The sequence below is a fragment of the Lacerta agilis genome, chromosome 6, assembly GCF_009819535.1.
Source record: "Lacerta agilis isolate rLacAgi1 chromosome 6, rLacAgi1.pri, whole genome shotgun sequence".
NCBI classification, from domain to species: Eukaryota; Metazoa; Chordata; class Lepidosauria; order Squamata; family Lacertidae; genus Lacerta; species Lacerta agilis.
This window is the reverse complement of record NC_046317.1, coordinates 34,461,171-34,475,945: the sequence shown is the minus strand read 5'-3', so window position 1 is coordinate 34,475,945 and position 14,775 is coordinate 34,461,171. Positions and strand designations below refer to the sequence as shown.

At 40.5% G+C, this 14,775-nt stretch overlaps 1 protein-coding gene across 1 annotated transcript in view; it reads right to left on the bottom strand.

Moving 5' to 3' along the window:
• Positions 1-14,775, bottom strand: part of JAK1 (Janus kinase 1) — a 37,234-nt gene that overhangs the window by 3,952 nt on the left and 18,507 nt on the right. The window contains exons 8-23 of the mRNA XM_033151885.1: positions 14,399-14,581; positions 13,478-13,635; positions 12,644-12,767; positions 11,700-11,889; positions 11,327-11,433; positions 10,389-10,529; positions 9,260-9,347; positions 8,878-9,005; positions 8,352-8,487; positions 6,967-7,118; positions 6,449-6,599; positions 5,562-5,656; positions 4,190-4,382; positions 1,873-1,997; positions 816-988; positions 42-159 (exon numbers count right to left, since the gene is read on the bottom strand). Of these exons, the coding sequence (XP_033007776.1) occupies positions 42-159; positions 816-988; positions 1,873-1,997; positions 4,190-4,382; positions 5,562-5,656; positions 6,449-6,599; positions 6,967-7,118; positions 8,352-8,487; positions 8,878-9,005; positions 9,260-9,347; positions 10,389-10,529; positions 11,327-11,433; positions 11,700-11,889; positions 12,644-12,767; positions 13,478-13,635; positions 14,399-14,581 (2,262 nt within the window). The remainder of the gene's footprint in view (positions 1-41; positions 160-815; positions 989-1,872; positions 1,998-4,189; positions 4,383-5,561; positions 5,657-6,448; positions 6,600-6,966; positions 7,119-8,351; positions 8,488-8,877; positions 9,006-9,259; positions 9,348-10,388; positions 10,530-11,326; positions 11,434-11,699; positions 11,890-12,643; positions 12,768-13,477; positions 13,636-14,398; positions 14,582-14,775) is intronic.

Below are 14,775 nucleotides of genomic sequence, written 5' to 3'. Positions count from 1 at the left end.
AAAGCATATGGTAAAGAACTTTTCCTTTCACAGCTACTTACTGCCATTGGACTGCATGCAGGATCACAATAGGTCAGTAGCTCATAGAGGGTCACTCCAAAAGACCAAACATCTGAAGCAATGTAGAATTTGCTCTGCAGTAAGCATTCAGGAGCATACCTGTAACCATAGAAAGCTTTCATTTGCTTTTGGTAGAACTGCGGCACAAAAGCCGTAACTCACTTTGCATCATTAAATAGAGATGTTGCTGTTGCAACAGAAACTACTAAGATGATTCCATATGCTTCACACAAAAGTATTATGCATCAATTGAACAAACAGGAAAGAAACAAGTGTTGAAATAATTAAAGGACTAACCTACATTGGTCAGTTAAAACATTAAAAATGTGTTATAAAAATGTGACACCAGAGGGCACTGTAGAGCAGTGAGCCATCGTCAATGTAAAATTGCATTGAGAGCTTATACTACTTTTTAAAATAGTTTTCCAGATCAATGTAGATCCAGCCTACGAGCCACTTTATAGTTTTGCAAGTAATTCTTATACCTAACCACAAACGTAAGCATAAAATGCATCAATAAATATATGTACATGCCACCACCCATCAAGATTGCTCTTGAACTAGAAAATGCAAATACAATAACCTTTTCTTATGGTCAAGTGATCATTATCAAGTTAAAACCTCCCATTACTTATTGATAACACCTACCATGAGGCTAATCCATAGTGGCACACAGTGCAGTTTCAGCTAAAAATAATATCTCTTGCAGCAAAAACTTGCTAGATTGTCACTATATATATCTCTTTCTTCCTTACCAGAACACAGGGCTGTCTTTTTCATCATTCACTTTGTAATATTCCTTATCCGTCTCAATTGCTTTGGTTAGCCCGAAGTCCCCAATCTTCACTCTCTGTTCATTTTCAACTAGAACATTCCTTGCAGCTAAGTCTCGGTGAACATACTGTTGAGATCCCAAGTAGTCCATTCCCTGATGGTTGAAGTCACACAAAATTTCAAGTAATGTTTCATTCTCTTGCAATTAATTGCTTTCTACCTCAGGCACCTCTAACAATTTTCTTTAGAATTTGTATACCCAACCCTTCTGTTTGGTAAGCTTTTCAGTGCTCATAGTCTGAACCTCCTACAGAACCAGCTAGAGTTTTGGAACTAAAGCACATGGCAGTGTGAAGAATCCCTAGGCCTTAGGCTCTCTTTTTTTTACTTTTTCTAAAAAGCCCTCTCTTTTTCTGCTGCTGCTTGGTTAAATATAATTTAGCCAGAGAGAAAATTAGCAACAAAGTTCACTTTAATACAAGGCTGTATTATCATTTTCAACTTCCATAAATGAAATCATTCACCTCATAAAACATGGGGCACATTAAAGGTAACAGGGAGCAGAGATAAAGTGAAGGATATACATGGTTTGGTATCAGGTTGTATGAAGAAGCAGCTACACACACCTTAAAGCTCCTTAAACCCCTAAGTCGGATTCAGGGGACCTTTTTCTGCCATCACCAGGGTCAATAACTGGTGCCCCCACACTTGTGGACTCTGTCCCTCCCCCAGGAACTTGCCTTTTAAGCAACCCCTAAATACTTTTTGCATTTATCCAAGCTGCTTATGGCTGCTGTCCCATTAGCTTCTTTGCTCAGTTGGTTTGTTCTTACATTTTTATTGTAACTGAAGGGCTTGCCTTAACTGGGATGGAAATGTTAAATAAATCATTCCCCCCCCCCCAAAAAAAGCTAACAACCCTCCCCCCAAATTCATGCATTATGATTTTAAACGGATATTTCAATTCTGAACACATGAATGAAAATAAAACATCGAGACCTACGCTACAACTAGATATTAAAATATGTACAGCATTACCTTGCAGATTTGTACAGCGTATTTCAACTGCTGTTTCAGACCGATTTTATTCTTGTTTAGCGGAAGATATTCCTTTAGGCTTCCAGAAGGAAGAAACTCCATGATCAGCTTAATTCCATTTCCACCTTTGATCAAGAAAGCCAAAATTATCTCAAGCAATTTTCAGAGTCAACACCCTTGACCACTTTGTTAATTATTATTAGAATTTATATACTGCCCTATACCTGGGGGTCTCAGGGCGGTCAAGTATTACTTTTAAGTATTTTCCTTGGTCCATTTCATCCAGTGTTTTCCTAACACCTTTCCATCCCTCCTAATATCTTTCCATTCCAAGGAAAATAATGAAGGTCAGTGGCTGTTTGTCCATTTTCCCAGCTGCCATAACCAGGGGATGTAACATGCATAATAAATATGTCCAGAGAAAATTGTGGCTGCTAGGTACACATTTACTGTGTGTTTCCAGACATGAAGCTGCCTTCCATATAAATGCAATGGAACTCAATTTCCCCTTCAATTTCTGAAGATGGGAGACCTACTGAACACAATTATTACTTTTGTGGACTTACTTTGTGAGTGTCGGAACTAACGGTTGCAGAAACAAAACAAGGTTTTGAAACCCATGAAACACTAAGGCCGATATCCAACACAGTGCTTCTGCTAACATTCTTCCTGTGTGGGCTCCCTAAATCTGTTCTGGGGGTTTTCCCAAGCTCCCAGAGCAGATTTGGGGAGGAAGCATGGGCTACACAGAACAAGGAGAAAGAAAAGAGGGAAATCCTGTGCTAGCAGGAAGCACTGTGCTGGATACCACCATGAAGTAATTACTTTTAGGTTCCACCCTTTGCACAGAAAGGGACAGATGGGATTGGGAAGAAGAAGAAGAAGAAGAAGAAGAAGAAGAAGAAGAAGAAGAAGAAGAAGAAGAAGAAGAAGAAGAGGAGGAGGAGGAGTTTGGATTTGATATCCCGCTTTATCACTACCCGAAGGAGTCTCAAAGCGGCTAACATTCTCCTTTCCCTTCCTCCCCCACAACAAACACTCTGTGAGGTGAGTGGGGCTGAGAGACTTCAGGGAAGTGTGACTGGCTCAAGGTCACCCAGCAGCTGCATGTGGAGGAGTGGAGACACGAACCCAGTTCCCCAGATTACGAGTCTACCACTCGTAACCACTACACCACACTAAAGCGCAGGTATAAAGCTTTAGAATGGGTTATGTAAAGGTTTTTTTTTTTTTAAATGGCATTTTACAAAAATTTCATGTAGATGAATTCATGACACTACAGCTCTCACTATGGGGGCTCGAGATCCTTGCATCTCGTGGCTCCCCCATGCCAACACAAAGGCAACCGTTGTGACTATGACCCTTCCAGAAAAAGCTGTGAGGGGAGGGGCCAGAAGATGAGCAACCAAGATGGCTTCCTCACCAGCTCTGAAAGCTGTGAGGCAAGAAGAGGGTGCCTTCCTTGCTGCAAAGTATGTGCCTTCCCCTCACCCTGCCTGCCACTGGATACGTGTTGCGAGGGGCAGCAGCAACAAATGCAGCCCTGCTGCATAAAAAAGGTTTAGGGCATGCAAGGCAACAAAGTGCTGCACTCCGCATACATACAAATGCAACACCCAGAGAGGCTTCAATCTTTTCACATAGTTGATAACTATTTCCAAGAAGCAATTCAGAAGCTACTGATCAAAAACAGCACTTTTAGTTAACGGTCAGCAACAGCACTGAATTTTGGAACTGAAACTGTTAAGAAACTTGAGTTCCGACAGTCCAAGACTCCCTCTAAAGTTCAGGCTCATTTTGTTATGGCCCTAGTACCAACCTCCTTGCACCATGCTGTTTTCTTAAAAAGTAACAAACAGCAACAGCTCTGCAAAGAACTTGCACCAGGTCCTCCATTAAGGCACCCAAATGCTGCCATAGCAACAGCCCAGGCCAAGACCCCAAGAAAATTCAGGTGCCTTAGGATAATTCTGTGGCCCTCGGTGCCAGCCCTCATAATCACCACTGCTTTAATTTAATTTAAGAGAACAGTGAAAAGCGGCAGTAGGGAGAATTAATTTTTTATTTTCTTTCCCTAATTTTTTATTATCTTTCCCTTTTCAAAAATCTGTTGTAGTCCAGAGTCCTGGATAGAGATGGAAAATTAGGCTTTGCTCATCACTACTTATGTCACAATGTTTTCAATGGGATTAAGGCAGAAGTGTATTGTATTGCTAGAATTTAGTAATTGGTCTCTTCCTAAAGATGTCGGGGGGGGGGGGAATGATTTAAAAGCAAACAGGAGAATGAAAACATGTTCAGAACTTCCAAGACTTACCATCTTCGGTGCAGATTCCTTTGTATTTTACGATGTTTTCATGATAAAGCTTCCTCAGGATTTCGATTTCTTTCTTTAGCTCAGCGATATGGTTTCCACCACAGTCAGGTTTCAGTGACTTTACCGCCACTTGTTCTCCAGTATTGTCACCTTCTGGGTCGTACCTGCAGAGTTCAACTTTTCCAAAGTGGCCCTAATTTCAAAAAGAAAATAAAAAAACCATAATCAGCCACCACACACTAGCTTTGCAAAAGAAAGAGAAAACGTAGCAGCTGCTTCACCTAGGAGAATGTTTCAATGATACCCAGTGATAAGCTGCATTCGCGATAAGCCACCACTGCAATAACGAACGCGGTGACCTCCACTATTCAGAAGGTCCACAGAAGATAAATGAATAGGCACCAAATCCCTGCTAGGTTTCTTTTACAGACTTTTGAATCTGCTTCTGGCTTTATTGCTTAGTGGATCTGTGGTTCTTGGTACAATCACTTAACTTTTATGGACCAAAAACCACTCCATGCTGGGCGCTTCCTGGTATCTCCTTCAGTCCGTCTTTGCAATACCAGAACATATCTACTGAACATACAAAAGCAGGGGTGGCTAACCTGTAGCCCTCCAGGTGGCGTTGGACTATGTTGGATGGCGCAGATGGGAGTTGTGGCCTTCCAGGTGGCGTTATTTAGCTACCACAGATGTCAAGCAATAAACAGAATGTCTAAAAAATGTGTGTGAGGTGCTTTCTCTCACTGAAGTGTTTGCTACAAGTAAAACGGGGGCCTGGAACTTACACCAAGGGAGGTGGGACTCCTAGACAGGTTTGAGCTATGGCATATCTCTACTCAGAAACCTTGCCCTTTGCACTCTGTGCTGCTTTTGGAGCCCTATGCATATTTACTTCTGGCAGAAGGGAATATTCCACACTTCACTTGCTCTATATAGTGGCAGAGCTTCATGCTCTGGCACCGGGGGGTGGGGAGCAGGCGTGGGCGTGGCTGGCACGTGTCCCACCAGCGTGGCACACGTCCAGGGAGTGGCGCACAGCCTGCGGGGGCATGGTGCTCAGCGCAGGCAGGGGGTCAGCCACGATGGCACCCCACCGGGATCATGCTGCCAGGGGTGGTGCGCTCCCCCGCCTTCTCTTCCTCCGCCAGTGGCTCTATAAACATGAAGAAATCCATTACCCTGCACAGAGAAATAGGCTGACTTAATACAGTATTCCCATCTCTGGAAAGAAAACAGAAGAACACAATGCTGAATGATGTTTCAGCACACTATTACTACAGGCGCGAAAGGGGAATAACAGCACCTTGTACAGCACCTTAGTGCCAAATCTTCAAAAAATATTGAGCAGCAGCAATAGAAGTAAACATACCTCGCCTAGGTCGCGAATGCGCTTCAAGAAGCGTTTCTCAAAAATGGTAGGGTCAATCTCCGCATTAGGCTTCTTCTCCGAGACGATATCAGGATCTGACACAGGTAAGAATATTAGTGTGGCACAAATGAGTACTTTTACTCTTTAAATTTTCAAATCTGTTTTTACATATGCTTGCTTTTCATTTCAACAGACCCCATCACCTTGCTGAATGTTCTGTCAAACTGCAGATTCCTAACATTTGTGTATCTTCCTCTAAATCATTGCCCCCAGTGAAAATCTTCCCAGAAGATGGACAACTGCTTTAGAAATGAGGGAGTTAAACTGGCAAAGGGAAGCTGCTGACAATATCTGAGGGCAGGGATTAGCAGCCACCCGCTCCATTGTGAACTTGCAGAGTAAACCTTGTAGTCTTATTTGTAGCCGAGAGCCAACCATACTCTCACCAAAGCAAACAGAATCATAGCACAAGGTGTGGGCAAGAAGACTACACACAACCTCTCAGTGTATACTAAGGGCTCTGGGAGGGGTATTAACACTGGCAAAATAATCATTCATACACAGGAACCGACGGTGAGGCAGAGCTTGACAGCCCTACTCTTACGTCACCCTGGATGCTTCCATAACTACTGTTAACACAAACAATATTCCATGACAACTGCAAACCAAAACAGTGTCGGGTTCCAGATTTTCATGTATAGAGCCATCTTGTTAACTATCTTAATTTCTGAACAGCAAATCCCTTCTATGCCTGCGGGGGACCCTATATATGGCTTTTTATACTGCCATCAAGATGTTTGCAAATTCATTAATGTTAATGTATCCCACAGAGCAAAGAAAATAAAACTGACGATGAAGAGGGGAAATAAGCAAAACAAATTACTTACTTTGTTCTTCTAGCTTGTTGATGTCTCGCATGATTGCTCTGAAGAATGGTCTCTGGCTGGGGTCATAGTGCATGCACTGCTTCATAAGGTCAGCCAGCTCCTTGCAGGATGGGACTGGAAGTGTGAAATGCCCCTCATAAAACCTCTCCTTCTGCAAGATTGGATGGGAGACACCTGTGTTATTCAGAGAGCTAAGAAACATGCCTTCTTTGACCACCCCCACCCAAGTTTCAAAAGAGGCTGCCTTCCAGCAGGAAAGATCCTTTTGTTGGGGAGCTCTTAGCAGTGGACTGAGGTTTTGCAAAACCAGAACCCCACTGGGGTTTAATTAGGATTCTCGGAACATGGCTTCTGTTTGTAAAACTCTACTGCAGTCTACAGAAAGGTTCTTCGGCTGACATCTCCACTTGCCCTACAAGCTTTCTACAAGAGAGCTAAAAATGTATTTCCACAAAAGGTGAAATATATTAAGAAAGGGATATCTTAATGCTGCCTCGCCGCCGCCACCCAGGACTTACCTCTGCTAATGTTTTGTCTTTAAGTGGCACTTCTCCATTGTAGCAAATCTCCCACAGCGTTGTACCAAAACTCCACTTATCAGCAGCCACACTTAATTTTTTTGAGTCTTCTACACATTCTGGTGCAAGCCAAGGGATGCGCTCAACACATTCTGGGAGGAAACAAACAAAAAAAGAGAGAGGTGAAAACGGGTTTGAAGCGAGTCATGGTATTGGTTGATTAAATACATGTTCCTTTTTAAACTACTTTGTTTTTTTGGGGGGGGGAGTGTACATTGAGGAGACTCACTTTTAATGTAAGCACAGAACTATTAATAGAAACAGCCACTCCTACAGAGAAAATACACGGAAGGAAAGAATCTGGAAACAGTTATGGAATGGGTGTGGGTTCAAACCCCACATCGCGCAAAAAAAATAAAATCCTGCATAGCAGAGGGCTGAACTACATGGCCCTTGTGGTCCCTTTCCAATTTAGAATTCTATGTATCTGCCATATTTCAGCTGTGCGAGCAGCCTTGAAGTACCGGAGTCACTTGAAGATTCATTTACTGCCCTCTTGTTTCTAGGGAGAAACTTGCTAAATCTTCTTCTTGTTTTTTACTTTTCTAGTATTCAAGGGATCTTTATCTATATACACACATCAAATTTCAGCTTTTTAGCTAACGTGTAAATGGTTTACCCATTTTGAGGTGTCCTTTGAGTGCCCTGCATTGCAGGAAGGGTGTATAAATATCACATTTTCATCCCTCCCCCCCCCAGTAATTTTGGCCCCTTGGACCCATGTATACCAAATTTCAGGGCTGCACATCATCAAGAGTTATTCCAACACTTTTTTAACACAAGTTCAAAGTTGGGCTTCCTATCATGGGCTAGTCAATTGCTTCAGAACCCTAGTTTCTATTGTTCAATAGCATTGAACAAAACGAAAAACTATAGTTAACTGGATTGTCTGTTTGCTCACACAAAAGGAGGAACAAAGTACTGCAAGCAGAGAGTCAAAGCCTAGATATGAACATATAAAGGCAACCAGTGTGCAATTAATTTGTGGCATTCAGTACCATGCTGTGGGCAAGTTAGTCTTTCTAATATTAACCCAATACTAATATTAAGGGCAGTTTGACTGTGGATGGAACGGCTCCCTTTGAAGGTGGAGGACTCTGCTTCCTTGGAGGTTTTTAAGCAGAGGTTGGATGGCCATCTGTCATGGATGCTTTAGTTGAGATATGGACAATGACAGCTATTCTCAGCGCATCTCTTTGGAAAATTAGTGCTAACACACCCTAGACATACACACTGATACACAGATACAGATGCATGATACAGGTAATAACAAGTAAGGTTTTCTTCTTTACAATTGTGATGAAAACTACTTTCTAAAAGAATACCTTTTCTAGACAGCACTGTTATTGGAATTCCCGGGTCACTCAGTTTTATGAAAGGTCCATATTCATTGTCAATTCCTTCCCTTGCCAAGAGTATATTTTTTGTGCAAACGTTTCCGTGAACTAGATCTTTGTCCTCCTGCATTTATAAGAGAATGTCATAAAATTGGCATGTTAAGACGATGGCATCCAAATGCACTGAAAACGTTTTTGAATAATCTGAAGAAGTGTGCATGCACACGAAAGCTCATACCAATAACAAACTTAGTTGGTCTCTAAGGTGCTACTGGAAGGATTTTTATTTTTATTTTTGTTTCGACTTAGAACAACAGTTCACAAAACACTACTGAAGTTCACAGAAGGCAAGCTTCCCCCCCCCCCCGCCCCACCTTCCCACTCACTTCAAGACTGACTGAGCCTATGTGTGCATAACTGGCTTATCAGAATGCATAGTCAATGCAAGTTGCATTTTGTGATATGGCAGACTTGCAGAAATAATTGCTATTAGCAGATAACACCTGGGACTTACCAGGTAGCTCAATGCACTTGCCAATTGCTTTGCTACTTTGAATTTCCAAGGAGTAGTAAGCAGATCACTCTTGCGGTGCATGAAGAGATCCAGAGGTCCAAATTCAACAAACTCTTCTACCATAATGTCTTCAACAAACAAAGGAAAAACAAATTAGTCGTGTAGGAAGGCACAGATACTTCAATCTCTTTAATGCCTTTTTAATTGAGAGGGAAATTGCAGGAAAGGCATATTTCAGGCAGGTTTAATTTAGAAGCATATGCATCATCGGACAGATTTCTTTATTTAAATTGAGAGGGGGAGAGAGAGAGATGGAATTTTAAGATGAGGAATTCAACTACCGCTTCATTTTGAAAAGCTGTACTCAAAAGATTTCACTTACTTTCCACATCACGGACACAAACACCATGAAGGAGGACGATGTGTTTGTGGGAGATCTGCCTCATCATGCTTGCGGTTTCAAACAATGCCTATCACACACACACACACAGGGTGACAATGCAGAGGTTTTAGATCAACGAAACTATGAAAGGAAGAAGCAACAGTAAAAGTCTAGAGACAGCCAGTGTCTAAACAATAACCAAGTTCAGTGATGCACATATGTTTAAACTACTGCTTGAGTTAACTTTGTTATTATCCATGAGCAAAATTTCCCTCACCAATTACAATAGCCCAGGTAACAGGCTTTATGTAAAGTTCTGCAGCCACAGAAAGATCCTGGAGTGATTCATGTGGCTGTGACGTGTCAGACAGAAACATAGGTTTGCCAGTTTCTAATGACTTATAAAGGGAAGCAGTCTGCTGCATTTCTAAAGCTCCAGTGATGTGCCCTCCAAGAAGCACTTGCTGGTCTTCACCATTAGAGGAGCAGTATCTTAAGATACAACCTAGCAGTTCAAAAGCACATCAAGTGCAAGTAGATAAATAGGTACCACTCTGGTGGGAAAGAAGAAGTGGCTTAGTCATGCTGGCCACATGACCCAGAAAAACTGCGGACAAATACCGGCTCCCTCGGCCTGTAAAGTGAGATGAGCGCCACAACCCCAGTGTTGCCTGCGACTGGACTTAACTGTCAGGGGTCCCTTTACCTTTATCTTAAGATGCAGCACCTGTTTCTGCCCTATAATGACACGCAGGAAATGAGAAACCCCTATGCAACACACATCTACCCCTCTAGGCAAGAAAGAAAGATTTCCTGATAAAATATGTCAGTTACTAACAGAAATTTGGGACGCCCCATTCCTAATTGGAAACATGAGACAGATCTTTTACATACAAAGAGACTAGTTTCAGTTCAATGAATACCTTTAATAAATGGGTATTTTATCTCTTCTCGAGTGGAAATATGCATTGATGTAGCCTCAGAAACATTTGTATAAACTCCCACCCAGGTTATAAACCATAATTTTAAATGGGGTTGACAATCATTTATATTTATTGTCTTGCATTCCAGACTGCCTATAAAAAACTTAGCAGCAGTGACACCAGCATTTTCATAAAGTGAAACATACCAAAGAAAAGTGCCTGTGACTGGGGTCCAAGACTTTCAGGAGAACCTTCATCGCCTTTTCAGCCGGATAGCTCTCATCTTCCTTATACCTAAGGACCCCAGAGTAAATCTGTGTTCTTGTTCCTCTGCCAAGGTGTTCACCCTAAAGTATAGTTTAAATGCAACAGTTAGAAATTGTGCCATTCTTATCCATTGGTTTTAGTATCGCAAGGACCATCACACCACTTTGGGTTTTCATTATCAATAGGTATATTAATTGTACTATACTCATTTGATAAGAATTTGATAAGAAGATAGAGATCAGTCCTCTGCATTGATATCAAATGAGTCCAATGTGATGGATATAATTAGAATTTCGCCTAATGGCTTCTTTTTCAAACTAAGAAGATATGAATGCAATTATTTTTAAATCCTAAAAAGTAATTCCAGTTGGGTTGCTACCTTTTCTCCAGACTAAGTCAGTTTGATGGGACAGCTTTGATAATAGTCATTTGTACTCAAATGAATTTTGGAGTCACAAGAGTGGTCTGCAAATCGCAGTAAAGTTACTCTATATATACCTATGCTTTACAGAATCGTGTGGTATGCATTTCTCATTAAGGAAGTCTTCCTCTTTAAATCAAACTGATCTGAGTAACCTTTCACCTAAAAACAGCTTGAACCATAGCTCCCTCTCCAAATATAGATTAGAATATTCTTTTTGCAACAGATTAACAGCAGTGCATACAATAACTTTCAGGATTTTAAGAAGGTGGAGATGAACCTTTTTGTTACCACAAAAACATGAAGGTGCATTGTCATCTGAACATTTACAACTGATTTCAACAGAGGTTGGGATAAGGTGATTAGTGTTTTCCTCCATTTTCTTAGACACTGGTATTAAGATTTATCAAAGAGTAATAAGAAAGCATAAAGTGTTTAAATGTCATGATCGCTTACTTGTATTATTTCTTCTTTAAGGATTCGGTGGAAGCTCAGCTGCCCTAATGGGCAGATCGGCTGCCATTCTAGGGATTTCTTTGTCGCCACCAGCAAATTGGAGATTTCTGGAAATACAAAAACCGTTCACTAAAACACTTCGAAAAGATTTGCCACTTCATGTGATGTTTCCAGAACAGTGGCAATTAGCCAGCACTGGGGTATTACTGTAGTAGGTAAAAAATATGCTGAGCGTACTCTTGCTTAAAACACAGAAAGCTTAGATGAGATACGGACTTTTTCTATGAGAAACACAAGTTGAAGTTAAAGATTTTCTGTGAGAAGTATACTTCTGTAAAGTTTCTTTACAGAAAGACCACCTTAAAGACTCTACCTCTTGGCTTTGGCTGACAGCACTTCTTTAGTGTGAAGACTATATTGTCTGTCCTAAGCATCTGTCCTTTTAAATGGTCCATCAACTCCTTCAGAGATAGAAATAACCTCTCAGATCCATGTAAACGACATCCATCTTTAGTCATTTCAATCTGGAAGTTCTTGTACTGTTTTGTAGGGTTCAGCATTTGCTGTGGGGAAGGAAGGGAGACAGAATAAATCCTCACCAAGTTAACCCAAGTAACATGTAGATAATAATTAGGTCTAAATGTATTCCTGAGGAGATTCTAGTAAATGCAGTGAAATCATACTAGAGGTTTGTTTATCAAGCATTTGATGAAGTATTTTCATCCTATCTTGTGACACAATGAAAGAGTCCTGGATTATTCATTACATGTATGATAATGAAAGGAAACATCACATGTATTTTCTCAGCCAGAATCTGGAACAATGTCATCAATAGCTTTGCCATCCAATGTAAGTTGATCAGTTAACAGTTCAAGTCAACCAGAGAGGTACAATGACAGATCATTTCAGATCTCTTTGGCACCAAAATTTCAGATTAACACTTTAGCTACACATAGATCACACTCCAACTGGTAGTAGAAATACTACAGATGAGAAGGACCCGCCACACCTAGATTATTATTTAATCATCCACTCCATGTCTCTAGTTTACCTTCCAGATAGCAGAAAGGTACATAGTATGGAGTCTGCTTGAATTTGTCACTTGCAGAAATAGACTCTGCTAGTTTCAGCTTGCAGGCTCTCTCAGAAATAAGTGGGAACAAAATGTCACGCTTGTGCTAGAGTTTCAATAGTATATGAAACTAGCAAAGGCAAGACTTTTCTCAATCCTAAATCCAGAAATTATTTTTTTATAGATCAAAACACAGTCTTTACAGATAAAGCTATTGGGCATATAAATGATAACTCTTATCGTACCTGTGAGTATTCACTACATATAACAGTCAGGAGGATGTGATGGAAATCTGTACAGCTCCACCTCAGGACATACATCCCCTCCTCATTTCCTTCTTGCTTCAGCTTGTTGATAGCATAATCTGTGCTGGAAGTGTTCAGAAATGAGCAGTTACACTCAAAAGCCTCTTGAAAGCAAGTCTGTCATGTAGCAAGACTGAGCCAAGTTTTTAAAATATGGGGTAACCACAACATAGACATTTCAGGTAGGGGCCATCGGGAATTCCAAATAAAAATAAGAGTGAGAAATTCAGAATATGAAATTCAGTTTTCGTGACCTTAAAAGTTTGGAGATTCTGTAAATAGCAGTTTAAGAGCAGGTTCAAATTTTGGACTGTGACTCATATTTCTTAACATTTTTAAAAACTTTTTTTTAAAGGATTACTGAACAAAGTATCCAAGAGGTAAGTGTTTCAAAAAGAGGAAGAGACAATCTACTACTACTATCTTTTTTTTTTTTGTTCAGTTCCCACAAGGTGCGAACAGTTGCAGAATCCTTATTAAACACATAGAAAACATTCCACAACCAAGAATACCATGCTTATTCACAAGTACCACCATATGGAGGTATCTTCTCTAGATGTTCATGATATTATTAAGCTAACCAGTGGCACTGAATGTGGGAAGGGAATACTTTAAGAACAACTTCAGCAGCTGAAGCTGCTATCAGTTCCTTCACTTTAATGTAACCGTTTACTTCGGTTTTAATTATTCTGCAAAGTCCAAAGTAGCACTGGTGAGAAATAACGTGCATGTTGTTTATGTGAACGAAACTTTATTTGAAGGATATCAACTAACCATATTGGACCATGGCAGCCATTTTTAATGTTGTGTTTTATCAAGGGTGGCGCGACGTCAGTGCAGAGATAATGATGGGCATCTGCGGTAAGCCTGAAATACCCATCTATCAAAGCAGCAAATGACAAAGCTTCCTCGCACGAAGACAGCTTGAATTCCTAGAGAAGGAAAGTAATTTCATGAAGAATTATTCCTCTTCGATTAAGAAACAACAGTAATCAACATTTAGGAATCCATTTGTTTGCTTAGGATTTTGAAGTTTGTAAAATGTGTATCTATCATACACAGTGGACTTGAGAGGAACTAAGATATTTATTTATTATTATTATTATTATTTAAAAGGATCTTCAGCTGAAATCCATAGCACCTGCTCTGAGGAGGATAAACTGAGGACCCATTAAAAAGGAAACGCCTCCTCTAGATCTTGGCATTTTCCTACAAAAATGTTCAGCCTTCTCTGGATTCAGATCTACTGAACCTCAGACACAGCTTCCCAGTATTGGTTCAGTAGGGAAAAAATATCAGATCTTGTATGCATAACCAAACAATTTGCATAGGATAGATTGCTGCCTTAATTAACAATACACAGTTGGGTTTCCGTCAGTACATTTGCAACACCTCGCTCAAGTGGTTTGGATGATCACACACACATATATATATGAGCTAGATGAGTCTCGTGTATTTTCCAGTTCTTTGATGACAGTGTAGATGGGACAAAATCCAATTTCAAATAAGGTTCAGCAGGCTACTTCAAAAAGGGTAAGATGAGCCTTGTCACAAGCTAAAATTGTTAATAATTTGCACTGATAGAAACTTGATTTTCAACCAAAGGGCATAGAATTAAGGAATGGTAATTTTTGTTATCATTTGCACAGAATTTAAAAGTGTATGAACATGTGTAATGGGATCTAGAGCTCTTACCATCCTTTTGTTATCTTGCTTGTAAATGCAGACCGTGGATTCCTTGATCACAAGGTGAGTAATTTCGGGAAAGTAACAAAAACTATTCCATTCTTCTCTCTTGCTTTTTTCTTCGTTTTTCTTGGCTTTGCCATCTGATCTTTTCCTCTTTGTTTTGTGTTTCTCTCTTTCGCTCTGTGTAACCTGTGTGACATAAACATATGTAGATCAGGGGCAGAAAGATAGAAGAACCCTGAACCTGAACAGTTCTGGAACTGTGTGTTGTGCCATGTGCTTGCACAGAAAAGACATAAAAGAACATTGAATGATAAAAGTGACATCAAATTAACTGTAGGCAGTTGTGTTGGCCTACAAAAAGGCAGTTTTATATTTCTTCA